The sequence below is a fragment of the Xenopus laevis genome, chromosome 4L, assembly GCF_017654675.1.
Source record: "Xenopus laevis strain J_2021 chromosome 4L, Xenopus_laevis_v10.1, whole genome shotgun sequence".
Classification (NCBI taxonomy): Eukaryota; Metazoa; Chordata; class Amphibia; order Anura; family Pipidae; genus Xenopus; species Xenopus laevis.
Genome location: NC_054377.1, coordinates 55,352,380 through 55,370,063, shown reverse-complemented (window position 1 = coordinate 55,370,063; position 17,684 = coordinate 55,352,380). Strand labels below are relative to the sequence as shown.

At 39.1% G+C, this 17,684-nt stretch overlaps 1 protein-coding gene across 1 annotated transcript in view; it reads left to right on the top strand.

Annotated features, from left to right (window-relative positions):
* cdh3.L (cadherin 3 L homeolog) overlaps positions 1–17,684 on the top strand; it is a 34,217-nt gene that overhangs the window by 15,076 nt on the left and 1,457 nt on the right. Inside the window, exons 4-15 of the mRNA XM_018256905.2 lie at positions 6,595–6,741; positions 7,557–7,712; positions 7,828–7,972; positions 8,195–8,370; positions 8,977–9,105; positions 9,685–9,867; positions 12,137–12,381; positions 12,747–12,889; positions 13,052–13,276; positions 13,704–13,922; positions 15,499–15,629; positions 15,750–15,893. Coding sequence (XP_018112394.1) covers positions 6,595–6,741; positions 7,557–7,712; positions 7,828–7,972; positions 8,195–8,370; positions 8,977–9,105; positions 9,685–9,867; positions 12,137–12,381; positions 12,747–12,889; positions 13,052–13,276; positions 13,704–13,922; positions 15,499–15,629; positions 15,750–15,893 — 2,043 coding nt within the window. The remainder of the gene's footprint in view (positions 1–6,594; positions 6,742–7,556; positions 7,713–7,827; positions 7,973–8,194; positions 8,371–8,976; positions 9,106–9,684; positions 9,868–12,136; positions 12,382–12,746; positions 12,890–13,051; positions 13,277–13,703; positions 13,923–15,498; positions 15,630–15,749; positions 15,894–17,684) is intronic.

The following is a 17,684-nucleotide window of genomic DNA, read 5'->3' as shown; positions in this document are numbered from 1 at the left end:
TTTCTCTTCTTATTAATAACCTTTTTCGTTCCATTACTTTAAGGTCTTGTTTTACCTCATTAAGTTGGTCCCTGTCATATCCCCTTTGTGAGAATTTTTTTATCATAGCATCAGCTTCCTGTTCAAATACATTTTCTTTAGACGTAATACGTCTCACCCGACTTAACTGGCTGCGTGGAAGTCCTTTAAACACCCCCGGTGGGTGACAGCTTGATGGTAACAATATTGTATTACAATCTGTAGGCTTATAATGGATTGCTGTAGACAGGGTATTATTTTCAATAGATACTTTAACATCCAAAAAGGCTAGGTCTTGTTCCGACCATACTGAGGTAAATTTGATGGTATTATGTACCTCATTTAAATTTTTCACCATCATTTCAAATTGGTCCACAGTACCATCCCAGATCAGAAAAATATCGTCCATATAGCGCCAATACTGCAATATATATTTGTTCCACATATTGTTATTAAGGATATACTTACTTTCAAAATCATGCATAAACGTATTTGCATATATAGGCGCCATATTGGCTCCCATAGCGCAGCCTATCTGCTGGACATAGTATTGCTCAAAAATACAAAATAATTTCTGGTCAATATCATCTCCAAAATTTCACAAGCAAAATTAATTTCATGATTTTTTTTATCCAATTTGGTTAGGTATTGTCTTATGCTTTCAATGCCCTCACTATGTGGAATTGTAGAGTATAGATCACATACGTCCAAAGCGCACAAGAGTACCTTCCTGTCTGGCAGTTTTACATCCATTATTTTATCCAGGAAGTCAGTGGTATCCTAGATACAGGTATGCAGTAAAGAAAAAATTAGTTGACAAATCACATCCAAATATATAGCTAATGGTTGTAAGATTGATCCACATCCTGACACAATTGGTCTCCCTGGGGGATTTTTTAAGGATTTGTGTATCTTTGGTAGAAAGTATATATATGGTATCTGAGGACATTCAACACTAAGTACCTGAAACATTTCTTGTGATACAAGACCATCCCTCACAGCACCTTCTAGAAAGTAATCTATTTGTTTCTTAAATAATTCAGTTGGGTTGAAAGTAAGCTTTTTGTATCGATTTGCATCTCCCAACTGTCGGCGTGCTTCATTAATATAAGCTTCTCGATCCAAAATAACAGTAGCACCGCCTTTATCCGCTGACTGAATAATAATATCATCATATGCTTTTAGATCATTTAAGGCTTTAATTTCCATTTTTGACATATTATTATTTTTTATATTTCTTTTATCATGCTTACTAGCAAGTGCTGTGAGGTCATGTCTTACCAAACATTCAAACATATCAATACATTTTGGTGTATTCATCGGAATAAATGTGGAATGTAAACCCAAGGAAGGAAGGTACTCTTGTGCTCTTTGGACGTATGTGATCTATACTCTACAATTCCACATAGTGAGGGCATTGAAAGCATAAGACAATACCTAACCAAATTGGATAAAAAAAAATCATGAAATTAATTTTGCTTGTGAAATTTTGGAGATGATATTGACCAGAAATTATTTTGTATTTTTTGAGCAATACTATGTCCAGCAGATAGGCTGCGCTATGAGAGCCAATATGGCGCCTATATATGCAAATACGTTTATGCATGATTTTGAAAGTAAGTATATCCTTAATAACAATATGTGGAACAAATATATATTGCAGTATTGGCGCTATATGGACGATATTTTTCTGATCTGGGATGGTACTGTGGACCAATTTGAAATGATGGTGAAAAATTTAAATGAGGTACATAATACCATCAAATTTACCTCAGTATGGTCGGAACAAGACCTAGCCTTTTTGGATGTTAAAGTATCTATTGAAAATAATACCCTGTCTACAGCAATCCATTATAAACCTACAGATTGTAATACAATATTGTTACCATCAAGCTGTCACCCACCGGGGGTGTTTAAAGGACTTCCACGCAGCCAGTTAAGTCGGGTGAGACGTATTACGTCTAAAGAAAATGTATTTGAACAGGAAGCTGATGCTATGATAAAAAAATTCTCACAAAGGGGATATGACAGGGACCAACTTAATGAGGTAAAACAAGACCTTAAAGTAATGGAACGAAAAAGGTTATTAATAAGAAGAGAAAGAAAGGGGAAACAAAAAAATTCTCAGATACCATTTGTTTCAACTTTTGGTCGCCAGACACCATATGTTAGGCGAATAATTTTGAAACATTGGAGGATACTACAAAAAGATAGAGAAATGGGTAAACTGTTTAAAGATCAGCCATTATTCTCGTATAGAAGAGGAAAATCCATAGGACAGACAGTGACTAAAAAAATCCTAAAAAAAGATAAAAATTTGGGATTATTGGCACCTTTAAAAAATGGCACATTCAGATGTGGTGAATGTGCACATTGCAATGGTATCCTGAAAGGGGACATTATAGCACATCCATCCAAGGGCTATCCAATAAAATTGAATGGGCATTTTACCTGTAACAGTACAGGAGTCATTTACATGATAAAATGCCCATGCGGACTTACCTATGTGGGACAGACGAGTAGATCTATAAAAACTAGACTAAATGAACATAAAAGTAGTATTCGAAACTTTACACCAGATACAGAGAAACAGGAAAATAAGAGAGAAAATTTATCTGAAATGTCGGTGGCAAAACATTTTTTCCATAATAAACATACGGTTGCCCAATTAAGATGGAATATATTGGAACAGGTAACTACTGAGAGGGGAGGTAATATAAGAAAACGGTTGCTGCAAAGAGAAGCAGTGTGGATAAAAAGATTGGATTCCCTAACACCTATGGGATTAAATGAAAGTTTTAACATGAGATGTTTTTTATAATATGTAACAAGCCTCTATTAGGCTACAATAGTAACGTTACTCGGTGAAGGATAATGTATTAATTGCTTTTTGTAAAAGTTTTAATATTGTTGCAAATAATGTTTGATACAAGTATGTTTTAAATGAGTTATTTATAGTATTTATTGTTATATTGCAGGCAATGAATTTTCCTAAAAGGATTCTTCTTTCCTTCATGAATTTTGGGATACTTATAAACCATTATATAAAGAGGAATGGGATCGAGCACTAAACAGTTAATTGTATCACATGATAGCTCACGTGGTGTTAAAGGTATTTAATGCAATGATGTTCACTTGATTTTTATTTCACCTGAGGAAGGGGTTGACCCCGAAAGCTTGTGCCAACACTGCTGAATAAATGTCCTAAAAGGCAAAATCATATGTTTGGTGTGCTTCCTCCCTATGGGAATTGTTGTATGAAAACCAGGCTTGGAAGTAGCTGGAGGAGTTGAATGCACCCTAAAGAAAAAAGGAAAAGTAAGTGGTGTGCCGAAGAATATGTATGCAGGTTTATCATTCTCTGTGCCTCTGCTCCAGGGACGCCAACAATCTCTGCTACTTTAACTTAAAGCAGCTTTGGTTTAATCTTGGTATTTTTAGGTGTAAGCTTGATGCCACTATAACAGGGTGGAAAGTAGCAGACTAGTTTTGTCCAGGTGTAAGGCACCAGTCATTTGCATTTATATTTTGCAATTATTCAGGATTTGTCACTCTAGAACAGTGCTGTGCGGTACCAAGGGCTGGAATTTTTCTGGCTTACACGGTGGAGGGACAATAATGGAAGCCACTGTAGACCCCTCCCAGTTTAAAATACACCCATCTTACCATAAAAACTTTTAAGACCATGTCCATATTAATGGTGGTAGCAAACAAAAACAAAAAACCCCACAGTGTTCACTGCAGGGATATCACTTGAAAATTTTAAGTCATGTTAAATACTCATTAAACACCTTAGGGCTGCTAACAACATGTCTGTGAAGGTTCTCCTTCATCCAGGTCATGGTATATCTATAGTAAGAAGTACAAATAACACCTTGGCTCCTGCTAATACCAGAAACGAAGAATGAGGAAACGGCACACAGAATAGAATGCAAAAGGGGATATACCCCTATGGATTTATTGTGTCAAACAGCACAACGTTTCAGGGGCAGGCCCCTTCGTCAGGTGCATACAATTTCTACTTTGTCCTGCTAATACCATCCACACATTGGTCTCCTGAGGCCTCTGACCCCATGCTGGTTTTACTAAACAGATTATACTAATTTGAGTAAGATTCCAGGGTATATAACCAGAAATAATTTTGTACAGGACATTCTGAATTGCGAATGCCAGTCTGATGACTAGCAAAACTTTTTCAAGGAAATAAAAAAATACAGCAAGTCCAGTGGAATTGACTTATAGATATGGCCCTAACAATTTCCAAATGCTGACAAACCCTACCAGGCCCACTTCCCACAAGCACCGTAGGGCGCACACACAAAGGGGCATAGGGCAGGCGGAACAGAGCAGGAGACAATAACCCTTATCAGAAACACTCTCTAAAATGAACAGTTAATACTGTGCTACATACAGTGACACAATTCTGGTGCCCCTCCAGTAGTTTGTATCAGGTGAACAATATAGGTGCTTTCAGTCTTGGGTGTGACCAGTACAGGGCTTTAGGTTTGTGAACACTGCAGTGGTATTACAGTCGGAGTTTGAGGCATAAGCAATGCAGTGGGCCAGTTAATCTCCATACTAAAACTTTTTTAACGCTTATACAAGGTAAACAGTCATACTTTTATGTGGGGGGGGGGGTCGCAGGATGCCAGTTGGACAGACCTGCTCGATAACATTATACTTGGTAGCTACAGCTTGGCACAGTAGAGGGAAGTGCCACTGGTCCATTAGTAGGGTTGCTACTTTTTCTGGAAAATACCAGCCTAATAATAATCCTATGCACTATTCAGAACATTGGCTTTAAGCATTACTTTTACTTGCCAGGCTGTTGAAATACCAGCCAGGTGGCAACCCTACCCATTAGCCAGACTATCGAGTGGTTGGTTATGGATCTGTTAGGATTATCATACCTCCAGTGTTGGACTGGCCCACAGGGATACCAGGAAAACTCCCGGAGGGCCCAGGTGTCAGTGGGCCCTCATGCTTCAAAACATGTCATATTTCATGGCCATTGCCTATTTCTAGGAGAACAAAGCGATTAAATAGATTGGATAAAAGATATCATGTAAAGAAAAGACTAGCAGAATAGAGGTTGCGTGAGGAGAGGAATTATATTGGTCCTGAGAGTGGGCCCCTGATGTAAGGTCTTTTGGTGGGCCCCTGGTCTAAGGTTTTTGGGTGGGCCCCTGGTGTCCAAAGTCCAACACTGCATATCTCCCAACATTTGAAAAAATAGTAAGAGGGACAAAAAGACCTGCCTCACTGGGTGTGGCTTAACAGCCATGCCCCCTCTGTGACCACACCCCAGATGTACTGCTGTCCAATAGTTACTAAAGAAAATGGATAACAAGCATATGAACCCCAGACATGCCAGTAAGATCACTGTAGAAATGGCCAATGAGCACTCTATTAACCCCTACCAAGCCAATACGCTCACTGAAAAATTGCCAATGTACTCTCCTTTAAGTACAGAAATGGATACATTTAAAGCATTAATCTCTCCTACACTTGCACAAATTGAATGCCATCAACAAAGTTCTTCTTTTCTAGTACTCCCATACTGCTTAGCTCTCTGCTTACATTTGGCCAGCTTAAAGCCCTAAAAAAATGTCAGTGTGTGCTACAGGGGCATGCATTGACATCTTGGGCATTTTTTTTTAGCACTTATGCTGGAGCATTTGGGAGGTATACTGCCTTACTTGCTTTACTGTAAACCGTGAAATTACCATGTATTGTTACGCTATGTAGGTGCTGCATAGGAAAGAACCACACTAGCACACGAGACTTGTGTCTTCAGGGCAGGCCCTTGCAAGAGTTTTACTGTGGACCGCAGTAAAACTCTTGCAAGGGCTTGCCCTGCAGACACAAGTCTCGTGTGGTTCTTTTCTATGCAGTTCACTGGGAGGTTGCCATATCCTCCAATCACTGTGCACCGAGCACGGATGTGCGAGTGTCCTCTTCAATTGAAGTGCTATGTAGGTGCAGCATGGGCTTAAATATAAATGAATGTACTAAGTACATTTTGTGGGTTTCAAGCTCTGCAAATATAAAACTTACAGCATCCACTTCATATCAAAGTTACAGCCCTGACCAAACAGATTTGTAGATATTGTTTTAAGTGGCTTAAATAAATATGACTGATATGTCATTGTGCTTTTCATTCAGTTAATCTGGGGGTAAGTAGCCCGTTTTGAGGCCAATGGCATGAGTAGTGTTGAGACGACTGTGTACTGAATAACACCGTATTAAGGCATATGCAATGACTTTTTAAGTAGGAACAGCCTACACAACAAGCAATCTTGTATTTTGCAATTGGCTGCATTTTTGATTTGCCTTTAGTCAACAGCTGCTATGAATGCCAATGATGCCACATACAACACAATGCTTAAACTTCCAGCTATCTCTAGGCTGAAGAATTTGTGGTGTCCAAAAAGCAGGCAGAGCATGATTTCAGCCTTGCAGTCGTAAGCTGTACCGAGATGTTTCATCAAGCTACTTGCACGGACACACAATGAGGATTTTTTTGCGTCCTATGTAGTGTTTACTATATTACAATGTTACAAATGATATGTGCAGGAAGCTCGCTCAAGATCTTCAGAGCTACCAGTGCTGACTTTTCCAGAGAAGCACACCGGCCTGAAAAGGAAGAAGAGAGACTGGGTCATCCCTCCTATCAAGGTTTCTGAGAATGAACGTGGGCCTTTCCCCAAACGTCTTGTGCAGGTAAATTGAATTCAATTATGCATCTTATTGTCAAATGCTTTTGTCTTGTGTTCATACATTCCTGCTCTTAAAGAACCCAAAGCATCAGACATTGTTTCTATGTACTTCATGTTGCTGTGGGTCCCTGCCACATAACCTACTGGTTACACACATTGCCCCTCTGTACTCTCTAGCCCTATGCAATTTACTCAACTGAGACAAATTTCCACAGTAACAAGTGGTTTAAAACGGTGTGCCCGGGCCACAAATTTGTAGTGTTTATAGTTGCCTTCTGGATGCAAACTCCACCCACAATGCTGTCTACCTAGAATTCTGCCTTTTTTGTCATGTGCAGAATGATTGGTCGAATGCATTACTGCCAAGGCATTGATATCTTTAAAATGAGTTGTCTGTAATCTTACTGGTGGACTTTTGCTCAGGGCTATCTGCCCTCCTGGTATGACTGAGGGTTGACCTTTGTCTGCATGGCCTTACGGGCTAGTGAGGAGGTTGAGTTGAAAGGTGTGGACCGTTAAAGTTTTGCAGACAATATTTAGTGCAGATTAAAAATGTTTTAGGTCAGTCATTGTCTGTTCAAAGGAAAAGTCCTGTGTATTTGGATACACTGATTTCATTGATCGAGTGTAGAGGATGATTATTGGTCATGTCTGATGATTTCTAGGTTGGAGGTTTACCTCAGGTTTTGTCAGTCGGAAGTGATTAGTGATGCAGAGTTTAGTGGCGGTGCACCATAGACTGAAATCATTGGAATACAGAGGTTTAAATTGTCTTCTTCCCAAGTTATGTTACATTTTCTGTCCCCTTTCTTCTAACAGATTAAATCCAACAAAGAGAAGTTAAGTAAGGTTTTCTATAGTATTACTGGGCAAGGGGCAGACACCCCTCCTGAAGGCATTTTTCGTATAGAGAAGGAGACGGGATGGATGCAAGTTACCCGGCCTTTGGATCGTGAAGAATATGAGAAATATGTGGTGAGTTCCTGTGTAAGGAATATGATGTAATTTGAATGTGTAGCTTGCAGCCTTTACGGCAGCTCTTGAGAATTGACCTTAGCAGGAGCTGACCATTCCTAATTTTTTCCTTCAGCTGCTTTCTCATGCTGTTTCTGAGAATGGTGCTTCTGTGGAGGAGCCGATGGAAATAACAGTCACTGTGATTGATCAGAATGATAACCGTCCCAAGTTCACACAGCCTGTGTTCAGAGGATCTGTCAGGGAGGGTGTGCAGCCAGGTAAGCACTTAAGACTATTTTTAGAAAACACATTAACTAGCCCTTTTTCAGCATATAGACTGAAATTATAAGCAAACTCTGGAATTTCAAGGCTTAGGCACAAACAGGCCCCCATAGGCCTTCTATAAAGCATTGGTCAGTGGCAGCTTGCCGCAGCCTCTCTGGCATTTGCTGTAATAGCAAATTTGGCTGTAGAGTCTAAGGAATGTTCTACTTTCACAGGCACCAAGGTGATGTCTGTATCTGCAACAGATGATGATGACAACATAGACAGCCTGAATGGTGTCATTGCCTATTCCATTCTGAAGCAGGATCCTGAGGAACCAATACCAAACTTGTTTACGATAAACCGAGAAACTGGAGTCATTAGCTTGATTGGGACAGGTTTGGACAGAGAGGTGAGGCACAACTTGTATCTGACTTAAATAGCTCACTGCTTTTTCAAGAGCACATCAAGCCCTAGATCAGTGTTGAAAATGTCCCTGTCTTGGAGATAGACTACAAAAGAGATTTTGTAGAATCAACAGATCACATTCTAAAAGTCTGATGCAGTTGCATGGGTCCAAATATGAGACTGAGAACTGTTGGAATGGAACACTGCATTCTGCAACAACCTCCAATGTAGTTTAGCCCTTCATCTGAGAAATTTTAATCTAATGGCACATGGAATCTAGCACCTAATCAGATTGACCACAAAAATTCACACTTCGTTTCTTATGTTACAATGCAGTGTAGTTTGCAACAATTGCAGATGGTTTGATCCCTGCAGTTATCTGGAAACTTACAGATCATCCATGTGCCACTGCTTTCAATCTAATCCATACATTTTTATTTTTAAAAAAAAAAATAGAAAAACTTTAAAAAGGTTATTAACTTGTATTTAGGTCCAAAACAAAGGCCCCAACCTTAGGAATATTCATGTTGTGTTCTGTCGGTTGTCAGTTCATGAAAATATGTATGTTTGTGTTTCTCAGACACATTAAATTCCCTTAATTTGTATTTAGAAATTTCCAGAATATACACTTACTGTGCAAGCTGCAGATCTGGATGGTGCAGGACTGACTGCAGAGGGAAAAGCTGTTATAGAGATCACGGATGCAAACGACAATGCTCCAATTTTTGATTCAAAAACTGTAAGTTCAGAGCTCCCAGGCTGAATATTTCATAATGTTAAAGGGGTGGTTCACCTTTAAGGTAACTTTTAGTGTGTTATAGAATGGCCAATTCTAAGCAACTTTTCAAATGGTTTTCATTATTAATTTTTAGTTTTATAGTAATTTGCATTTTCCTTCTGACTCTTTGCAGCTTTCAAATGGGCATCGCTGACCCCTTCTAAAAAGCAAATGCTCTGTAATCTACAAATGTATTGTTGTTGCTAATTTTTATTACTCGGCTTTCACATTCCAGCTTCTTATTCAAATCAATGCATGGTTGCTAGGGTAATTAGAACCCTAGCTACCAGGTTGCTTAAAATGCAAATGTAAGAGCTGCTGAATAAAAAGCTAAATTCAAACCTTAAATAATAAAAAATGAAAACCAATTGCAAATTGCCTCAGAATATCATTCTGTACATCATACTCAAACAAACCCTTTCAGCTTAATGTTTATCTAAGCATGACTGGCTTATGTTTCCTTTACACACCTGTTTGACTCAAATGTTTTATTCCTGTAGATTCATATGGTAAACCTAGCTTGATTTTTTTCACTTACAGTATACAGCACTGGTCCCAGAGAATGAAGTTGGTTTTGAAGTTCAGAGACTGTCTGTTACAGACCTGGATATGCCTGGTACTGCTGCATGGCAGGCAGTCTACAAGATTAGGGTTAACGAGGGAGGGTTTTTTAATATTACCACGGATCCAGAGTCTAATCAAGGAATATTAACAACTGCTAAGGTGAGGCTTGACTTCTGTGTGTGTGTATATGTATGTATATATTATACATTTGTAAATGGATACAGCATACATTTAATAGTCACTCTCATTTCCAAGTGTAAAGTAATATTTTCTTTGATTACTTTCTATTTTTTATTTTATTTTTCAGAATTGTTTAATTTTCTTTTGAGTAGGATAAACTTGTTAAAATGTATCACGCATGACAAGTGTATCATCTGACTCCCACATGACTGTTACGACCTGACCTTGCTGTGCACTATTTATCACTGTTAATTTCCTGTACACTGGGCTATAATGTGCTAGGGGGCAAATTACAAATCATGCCTAGCAACGTGTGCAGAGCAGGAACTATTAAACTGGTATTCTGCTTAAAAAGCTAACCTTTAGTATGGTGTGATCACTGAACAATTTGACACTGCTCTTCATTTTTGAAAGGTATCCAACTGCCAAAAGTAGAAGAGCAACTGCAAACTCTATTGGGGAAATGTAATAAAAGTCGGCAACAGTAAAAATATTCGCAATGTGAAAAGTTATGCCTCTGTGCAAACGAATTTGCCTTTGTGCGAATTTAATTTAATAGCTTTTGCGAACCCGGAAACTGTTTAGCGACCACTTCCGTTGGCGCCTGTGCACAGTGAATGTAATAAAATGTCTTACTGAAAAAGATGTTTGCTACAAAAGATTGACACCTTCAAGCACTTCTTAAAGTGGGCAATGCGCAATTAAAATTCGTAATGTAATAACAGTTTAAGGAAGAGTATAACATTGCGAAATGGGGCTTTTTATTCTAATTTGTGCTAACTGTTTTGCTCTTTTTGCGACTTATTACATTTCCCCTGCAACATTTGCCACACTATCAAATCTCCTATAACAACCAATGAACAGACATTTCCTTTTTAGCTGTTATAAAATCTCCCTTTATAGTAGAGATTTACTGTAAAAGCCAAGAAGCTTTCTATACAGCCTGCAAGTTTCAATTGCTGCCTCTTGTTTGCATTCTAGAATGGAAACACATGGGGATTGCCTCATTTTAAGTACAGGGATCTGGTAGATGACCGATCTATTTAAAAAGCACTTTATAGCTCGGCACGTTGATCTTTTGATTTAAAAATGTAGCTGCTTAGGAGCTTTCTCAGTCAGGCTTGCATTTCTGAGGACCAGCCTGAAAAGATGGCAATATCAAAATATTGCACACTGTTCTCACTCATATTTTGGGTATAATTTAGCTTCTGCTAGGTCTTCATTACTACCAGATAGGATACTTTTTACTATGCCCTTGGTGCTCCCCTGTCACTTATAAATTATTATGAATTTAATATGGAGATTTTAAAGGCGACTTATAGAATAAATTTAAAAAAAAAATTTGTAGGCAATGATGTATACTATATGGTGCTGGTTTTACTTTTTTGGTAAATTAATATTGTCTTTGAAAATGGACCCTTTACTGGAGCTCCCTAAAGATGTTCACTGGTCCCTGTCGGTTTTTTCAAATAAAGGGTGGGCTTGTCCTAATGGTACCTACCAAAAGCGCAGTAGGAGGGGGACAGCCAATTGCAGCCTTGCAGTCGCACAAGACCATTTCTGGGTCAGCCTAGCTGCTGATTGGTTCCTTTCCTATAGTGCTGAGTGCTGCCAGCTCCCCTGCACAGCCTGGGAAAAGAGGCAGCAGTAGGTGGGACTAGTATGGTTTTGCAGAAATTTTCAATAAGGTAACAAACTTTGATATGGAAGGAATGTGCTTTAAAATTTAACACACGGGCACATTCTTGTATTTTATGTCTCCTTTAACGAAAAATAACGTAATGAAGTATAGCTTATTGTGTGCATGTAAGCACCAGCACAACTGCAAAGAATATAGGGTTTTGTTTCTTGTTGCTCTGCACTGTTGCTTTTGTAGATTTATAATAAGCAGTTTACTCAAATGTAACTTCTGTGTTTAATTGTTCATGTCTCTTTACACACCGATAGGATGAAACTTTCAACAACAAACTACTATTGCTGGCAAAACAGTTTTATTAATCCATTTTAAATGCAAATAAAATGTTTAACTGGCCCTTTTAACCAGACATTCTCATTTTAGGACTGAAGAAATGACACTTATTAGAACTATTCCTATGGTGTCTCATTTTGAAATATAAAGCTATATAGAAACTAGGATGCTGTCTGCACTGGGGTTATTCCCTCCCTTTTATCTAAGAAAAATGAAAAACAGCTCTTTGATTGTTTGTAGGAAGCTTTATGATTTCTTCTCTTCACTCCTTAAATACAGGGTCTGGATTTTGAAGTAAGGAAGCAGTATGTGATACAAATCACTGTAGAGAATGCTGTACCTTTCTCGGTTCCACTACCAACCTCTACTGCTACAGTTACTGTGACGGTGGAGGATGTCAATGAAGCCCCAGTCTTTGTACCAGTTGTCAGCAGAGTAGATGTGTCTGAGGACCTTACACGTGGCGAGAAAATAGTTTCCCTTGTAGCCCAGGACCCTGATAAGCAACAAATACAAAAATTAAGGTAATTTGCAAAAAAAAAAGTTCATAAAGATGGGTACAGTTGGTTGTAGTGTTGTCCAAACTTCTGCCTTCCCTCCAACATTTAACATATAGAAGTGGAATACATTTGCACACATGACATCATGCAAAAGTCACATATAAGCAGTGTCCTGTCTATTTGTTCACTATAGGTCCAGTTGAGGCTTACTAACTGGAAACTACAATTCAGCAGTCTAACCCAAACCGCTTGCAAGCAGAAATCCTCTTGCGGAGATATATTTGAAAATCTTGTGCTGTCTCTATTTTGTAAATTAGATGTTCTGGATCAGTATGTCTCTCGGCTGCTAGTCAATACTAGCATTTACTAATTTCATTGTTTAACTACAGCTACTTCATTGGCAATGACCCAGCTCGCTGGCTTACCATAAATAAGGACAATGGCATTGTCACTGGAAATGGAAACTTGGATCGGGAGTCAGAGTATGTCAAGAACAATACATATACAGTCATCATGCTGGTAACAGACGACGGTAATTAAATATTCCTTTTTTTTTTTCTTCTTCTGAATGAAATGTGGTGTACATAAACCCTTTACAATCTTTTGGAAACATACTATTTTAGTAAGAACAACCAGTTCTGTCCAGTTGGTAGATACTAATATGTATTCACAAACATTTTTATTTCTTTAACAGGTGTTCCTGTTGGCACTGGCACCGGGACACTCATTCTGCATGTGCTGGATATCAATGACAATGGTCCTGTACCCAGCCCTCGAGTCTTCACCATGTGTGATCAAAACCCTGAGCCCCAAGTATTAACAATCACTGATGCCGACATCCCTCCAAACACCTACCCATACAGCGTTTCACTTTCACATGGCTCAGAGTTGACATGGAAGGCTGAACTTGACAGCAAAGGTAACATTTGACTCTAGATAAGCATGACACTAAATGAACTCTTAATTTTGAACTTGGGGTTTGACTGCCACTATTAATATAAAATATTGGTCCAGTCTATTTTGGGGGGTTCCTTTATTAGAGGCTAACTCCGTAGTTTATATATATTTCTAATCTATAGCACGATACAGTGATTACACATCCTTAATTCCCTATTGGAATTACAATGTTACATGCAGTTCTCACATCTTTAGAGGTTTGCAAATGTAAAATCTCCAGATTAACTATGGATTTGGATGTCTATGGTGTCACCTAGCTGAGGTGTGTTCACATTAACTTTTGTCTTTGTTTAGAAAATATTTTCAGGTCCTTAAACTTTACTAATAAAAAATTGCTTTGGAGTCTGCATAAATTGTAATCATGTTTTGTTTTTTTGTCGTTTGATCAGGAACATCAATGCGTCTCAGTCCAACACAGCAGCTGAAGAAAGGAGACTACAGCATCTATGTGCTTCTGGCTGATGCTCAAGCTAATCAGCAGCTGACTGTGGTGAACGCAACTGTGTGCATCTGTGAGGGAAAAGCAATAAAATGCCAGGAAAAACTAGTTGCTGGTTTTGATTTGCCAATCATCCTTGTGATCTTGGGTTCAATCTTGGCTTTGCTGAGTGAGTATATTCATAGTGTGTCTGTCTATATCTAGTCTTGCCATAGGGTGAATGTTGGATTGTAGGCCCGGTCACGCAACCCCTCCTTCACCTTGTTGCATCATGAAGTGATGGAACAAGGTTTGGGTAAGGGTTACCTTAATCTGAACCCAGAGACCTCCAGAACAAAACATTTTGAAGTATAATTAATTTTTTTTTTATTACAATCACTTGACAAAATGTTTATACAATACTGTCCTACGCCATCTTAATTAGGGATGCACCGAATCCGTTATTTTGGACTCGGCCGAACCCCCAAATCCTTCGCGAAAGATTCTGCCTAAAGGTGGCCATACACGGATAGATCCGCTCGTTTGGCGATGTCGCCAAACAAGCGGATCTCCCTCCGATATGCCCACTGGGGCCCAACGATCGGATCCTAGCGTTCGCCAAACGGGCGGTCGGATCGCGGGACCGCATCAAAGAACAGATGCGGCTGCGATCCGACGGGATTTTTAAACCCATCCGATCGAGATCTGGCCGACTTTCGGCCAGATCTCGATCGGGGAAGCCCGTCGGGGGCCCCCATACACGGGCCAATAAGCTGCCGACTCGGTCTGTCGGCAGCTTTTATCGGCCCGTGTATGGCCACCTTAACAGAACCCTAATTTGCATATGCAAATTAAGGATGGGAAGGGAATTTTTTTTTTACTTGTTTTGTGACAGTCGCGCACTTTCCCTCCCCACCCCTAACTTGCATATGCAAATTAGGATTCGGTTCGGCCGGGCTGAAGGATTCAGCCGAATCCTGCTGAAAAATCCTGAACCGAATCCTGGATTCAGTGCATTACTAGTCGTAATTATATCTTAGGGGTAAACCATCTTTTTACAGGCATATTGAAAATCTGTGTAGTGTCATCCCCAGGAACCCTAATACAGGTATTAGGTCTATTTTCCGGAATGCTCTGGACCTGGCGCTTTTAAGATTAGGGATATTTCCATAATTTGCACCACCTTATCTGAATTCTGCTTAAAAAAATTTGTTGAAGCATTAAATAAACCCAGTGGGTTTTATTACCGATGAGGGTTCATGCAGCTTAGTCTGGATGAAGTACAAGATACTTTACATGTTTTAGTACCTTTTCAAAACTATTAACATGGAGTTTATGGGAGCCTTCCCATTATTGGAGTTTTCTGAACAATTGGCTTCAGGATAATGGATACCATACCTGTACTGGCTATCTATTTTTATGTAAAGTTATTTGAATTCCAAGCATGACTCTTTCTAGGATGTCTACTGGTGCCCCATAGTGATTTAAGTTGTGGCTGCTCTATCCCCAAAAACACCAGTAAAAATGTGATGACCTGTGTAGATCTGCTGTTCTATAGGACAGGTTCCAAATCTAATTTTGATGGTTTAGTGTGCCGGGTAAACCCCAAATAGTCGTTGGAAGAAGACCTTTGTATGCCAGACACAGCTACTATGCACTGTCCACCCAACAGTGTATTTTCTTTATATTTGTATAGATTTAATTGCCTGGCACACACAACCTGTTCTTGGATGCTTAGAATTTAATTGCTTGCTTTTTCTTTGAAGTCTTATCCTTGCTGCTGCTCCTGTTTCTGAAGAGGAAGAAGGTTGTGAAAGAGCCACTACTTTTGCCAGAGGATGATACCAGGGATAATATCTTCTATTATGGAGAGGAAGGTGGAGGTGAAGAGGACCAGGTGAGTGCATAAATCAAAGTTTGAATTCGGAAATCTGTGCTTTTTGAATAGAAGAAATCTAAAATGGAAGTGAAGTATTTCCTCTAGTATTAAATTAATTATGAATATGCCATTGTGTAGGATTATGACTTGAGCCAGCTGCATAGAGGCCTAGATGCTCGTCCAGACATAATGAGGAATGATGTGGTCCCCACCCTGATGTCTGTCCCGCACTACAGACCTCGGCCTTCAAACCCAGATGAAATTGGTAACTTCATTGATGAGGTATGAGCTCACTATAACCTCCATAAGTGTCTACTGAACCTAAAACTAAATTTGCTGCATTTAAATGACATTTTACACTATGCAACCACCTCCTTTTTATCGATTTTTGGAGTTACACAAGCAGCTACAGGTCCTTCTGCAAGGTGTGGTACCAGGATTTCACAGTATTCCTTGCTAGTCTCATGGTTGTGTAACTAGGTTTTCAGCCAGTTAGTAAATCATTTTTCATTTTCCCCTGCATAAATTGCACTGCAGCCAGTGTCGGACTGGGACACCAGGGGCCCACCCAAAAATCTTAAGACCAGGGGCCCACCAAAAGACCTTAGATCAGGGGCCCACTCTCAGTATTATAATTCCTCTCCTCACGCAACCTCTATTCAGTCTGTTTTCTTTACATGCTATAATCTATAATTCAATCTATTTAGTCTTTGTTCTCATAGAAATAGGTAATGGCCATGAAATATGCAAAATGTTTTGAAGCAAGAGGGCCCACTGACACCTGGGCCCACCGGGAGTTTTCCTGGTATCCCTGTGGGCCAGTCAGACACTGACTGCAGCTATAATACTAAAATCTCAGAAAGCCTTATCTACTGAAGGGACCTCCAGAAATTATAATTATATTCTAATATTTAGGCTAGACTACACTGACACCTGTGGTGGTGTTTCAAAACTGGCAAGCTCTAGTTTCAAGCTTTAATAAATATGCCCCCACTGTATGTTCACTTGAATATTTTTTAGCACATTTATCAAAGGATGAAAGTGAGATCACCCTCTGATAAATGCACCTCTAAAAAGGTAATACAGGTACGGGATAAGTTATCTGGAAACCCGTAAACCAAGAAACCTCTGCATTATGGCAAGACTGTCTCCCATAGATTCCATTTTATCCCGATTTTTAAAAATTTCCTTTCTCTAATGTTCTCTGTATGTTGTACTCAATCCAAGCTGAGATGGAATTCATCCTTATTGGAAGCAAAATTAGCCTATTGGGTTTATTTCATGTTTACATGATTTTCTAGTAGACTTGCGGTATGAAGTTTCAAGTTATGAAAAAGATCAATTACGAAAAGTATCAATTATCCAGAAAACACCAGGTACCGAGCATTCCAGATAACTGGTCCCATGCTTGTAGTAGTGAATTTTGACCCCAGTTTTACCTTTTTTGATTGATATTCCTTGTTCCTGTGCCATTGGCCAGTTACCAAGACATTCTTCATCTCTAAATTTAGGTGGGTACTTCAGTAGGGAACATTTTAAGTCTTCAATAGCACCTGAAATAAGCATGAAATAAGTGTTGTGGGTGATTATATCATGTTTCACACTTTGCAGGATTTTTAGACTGAAGTGACTTATTACAAATTAAAACATGAAGATATATTTATACTTGGAGGTAGCTGGCTATTTCATTCTAAAGACCAACTGGCCTATTCCAATCATTAATGGCCTGCTAAAAGGAAATTTAACAAAGATGGCTTATTTCGAAGAGCTGTCTTCCCCATTAATAAGTAATCATGTACAAGGATGTGACTGAGATTAAATTAAAATGCTGATTTGTACTATTTTTGGGGTTTTAAAAGCTCTGCATATCACATTAGCACTTTCTTCAACTCTTGCCTCATTTGGGATGTACTTTATGCATTTACATGGGGTATGGGAAAGTTGTATTTTCAACAGGCCAATTTCCTGTTAGTGGACATTAGTGAGCTGTTCAGCTTTGCTCATGACTGGAAACTGCTTTTAATGGATTCTCTACATTGTTAAAAGCCAATATTATCCCTGTAGAAACGGTTC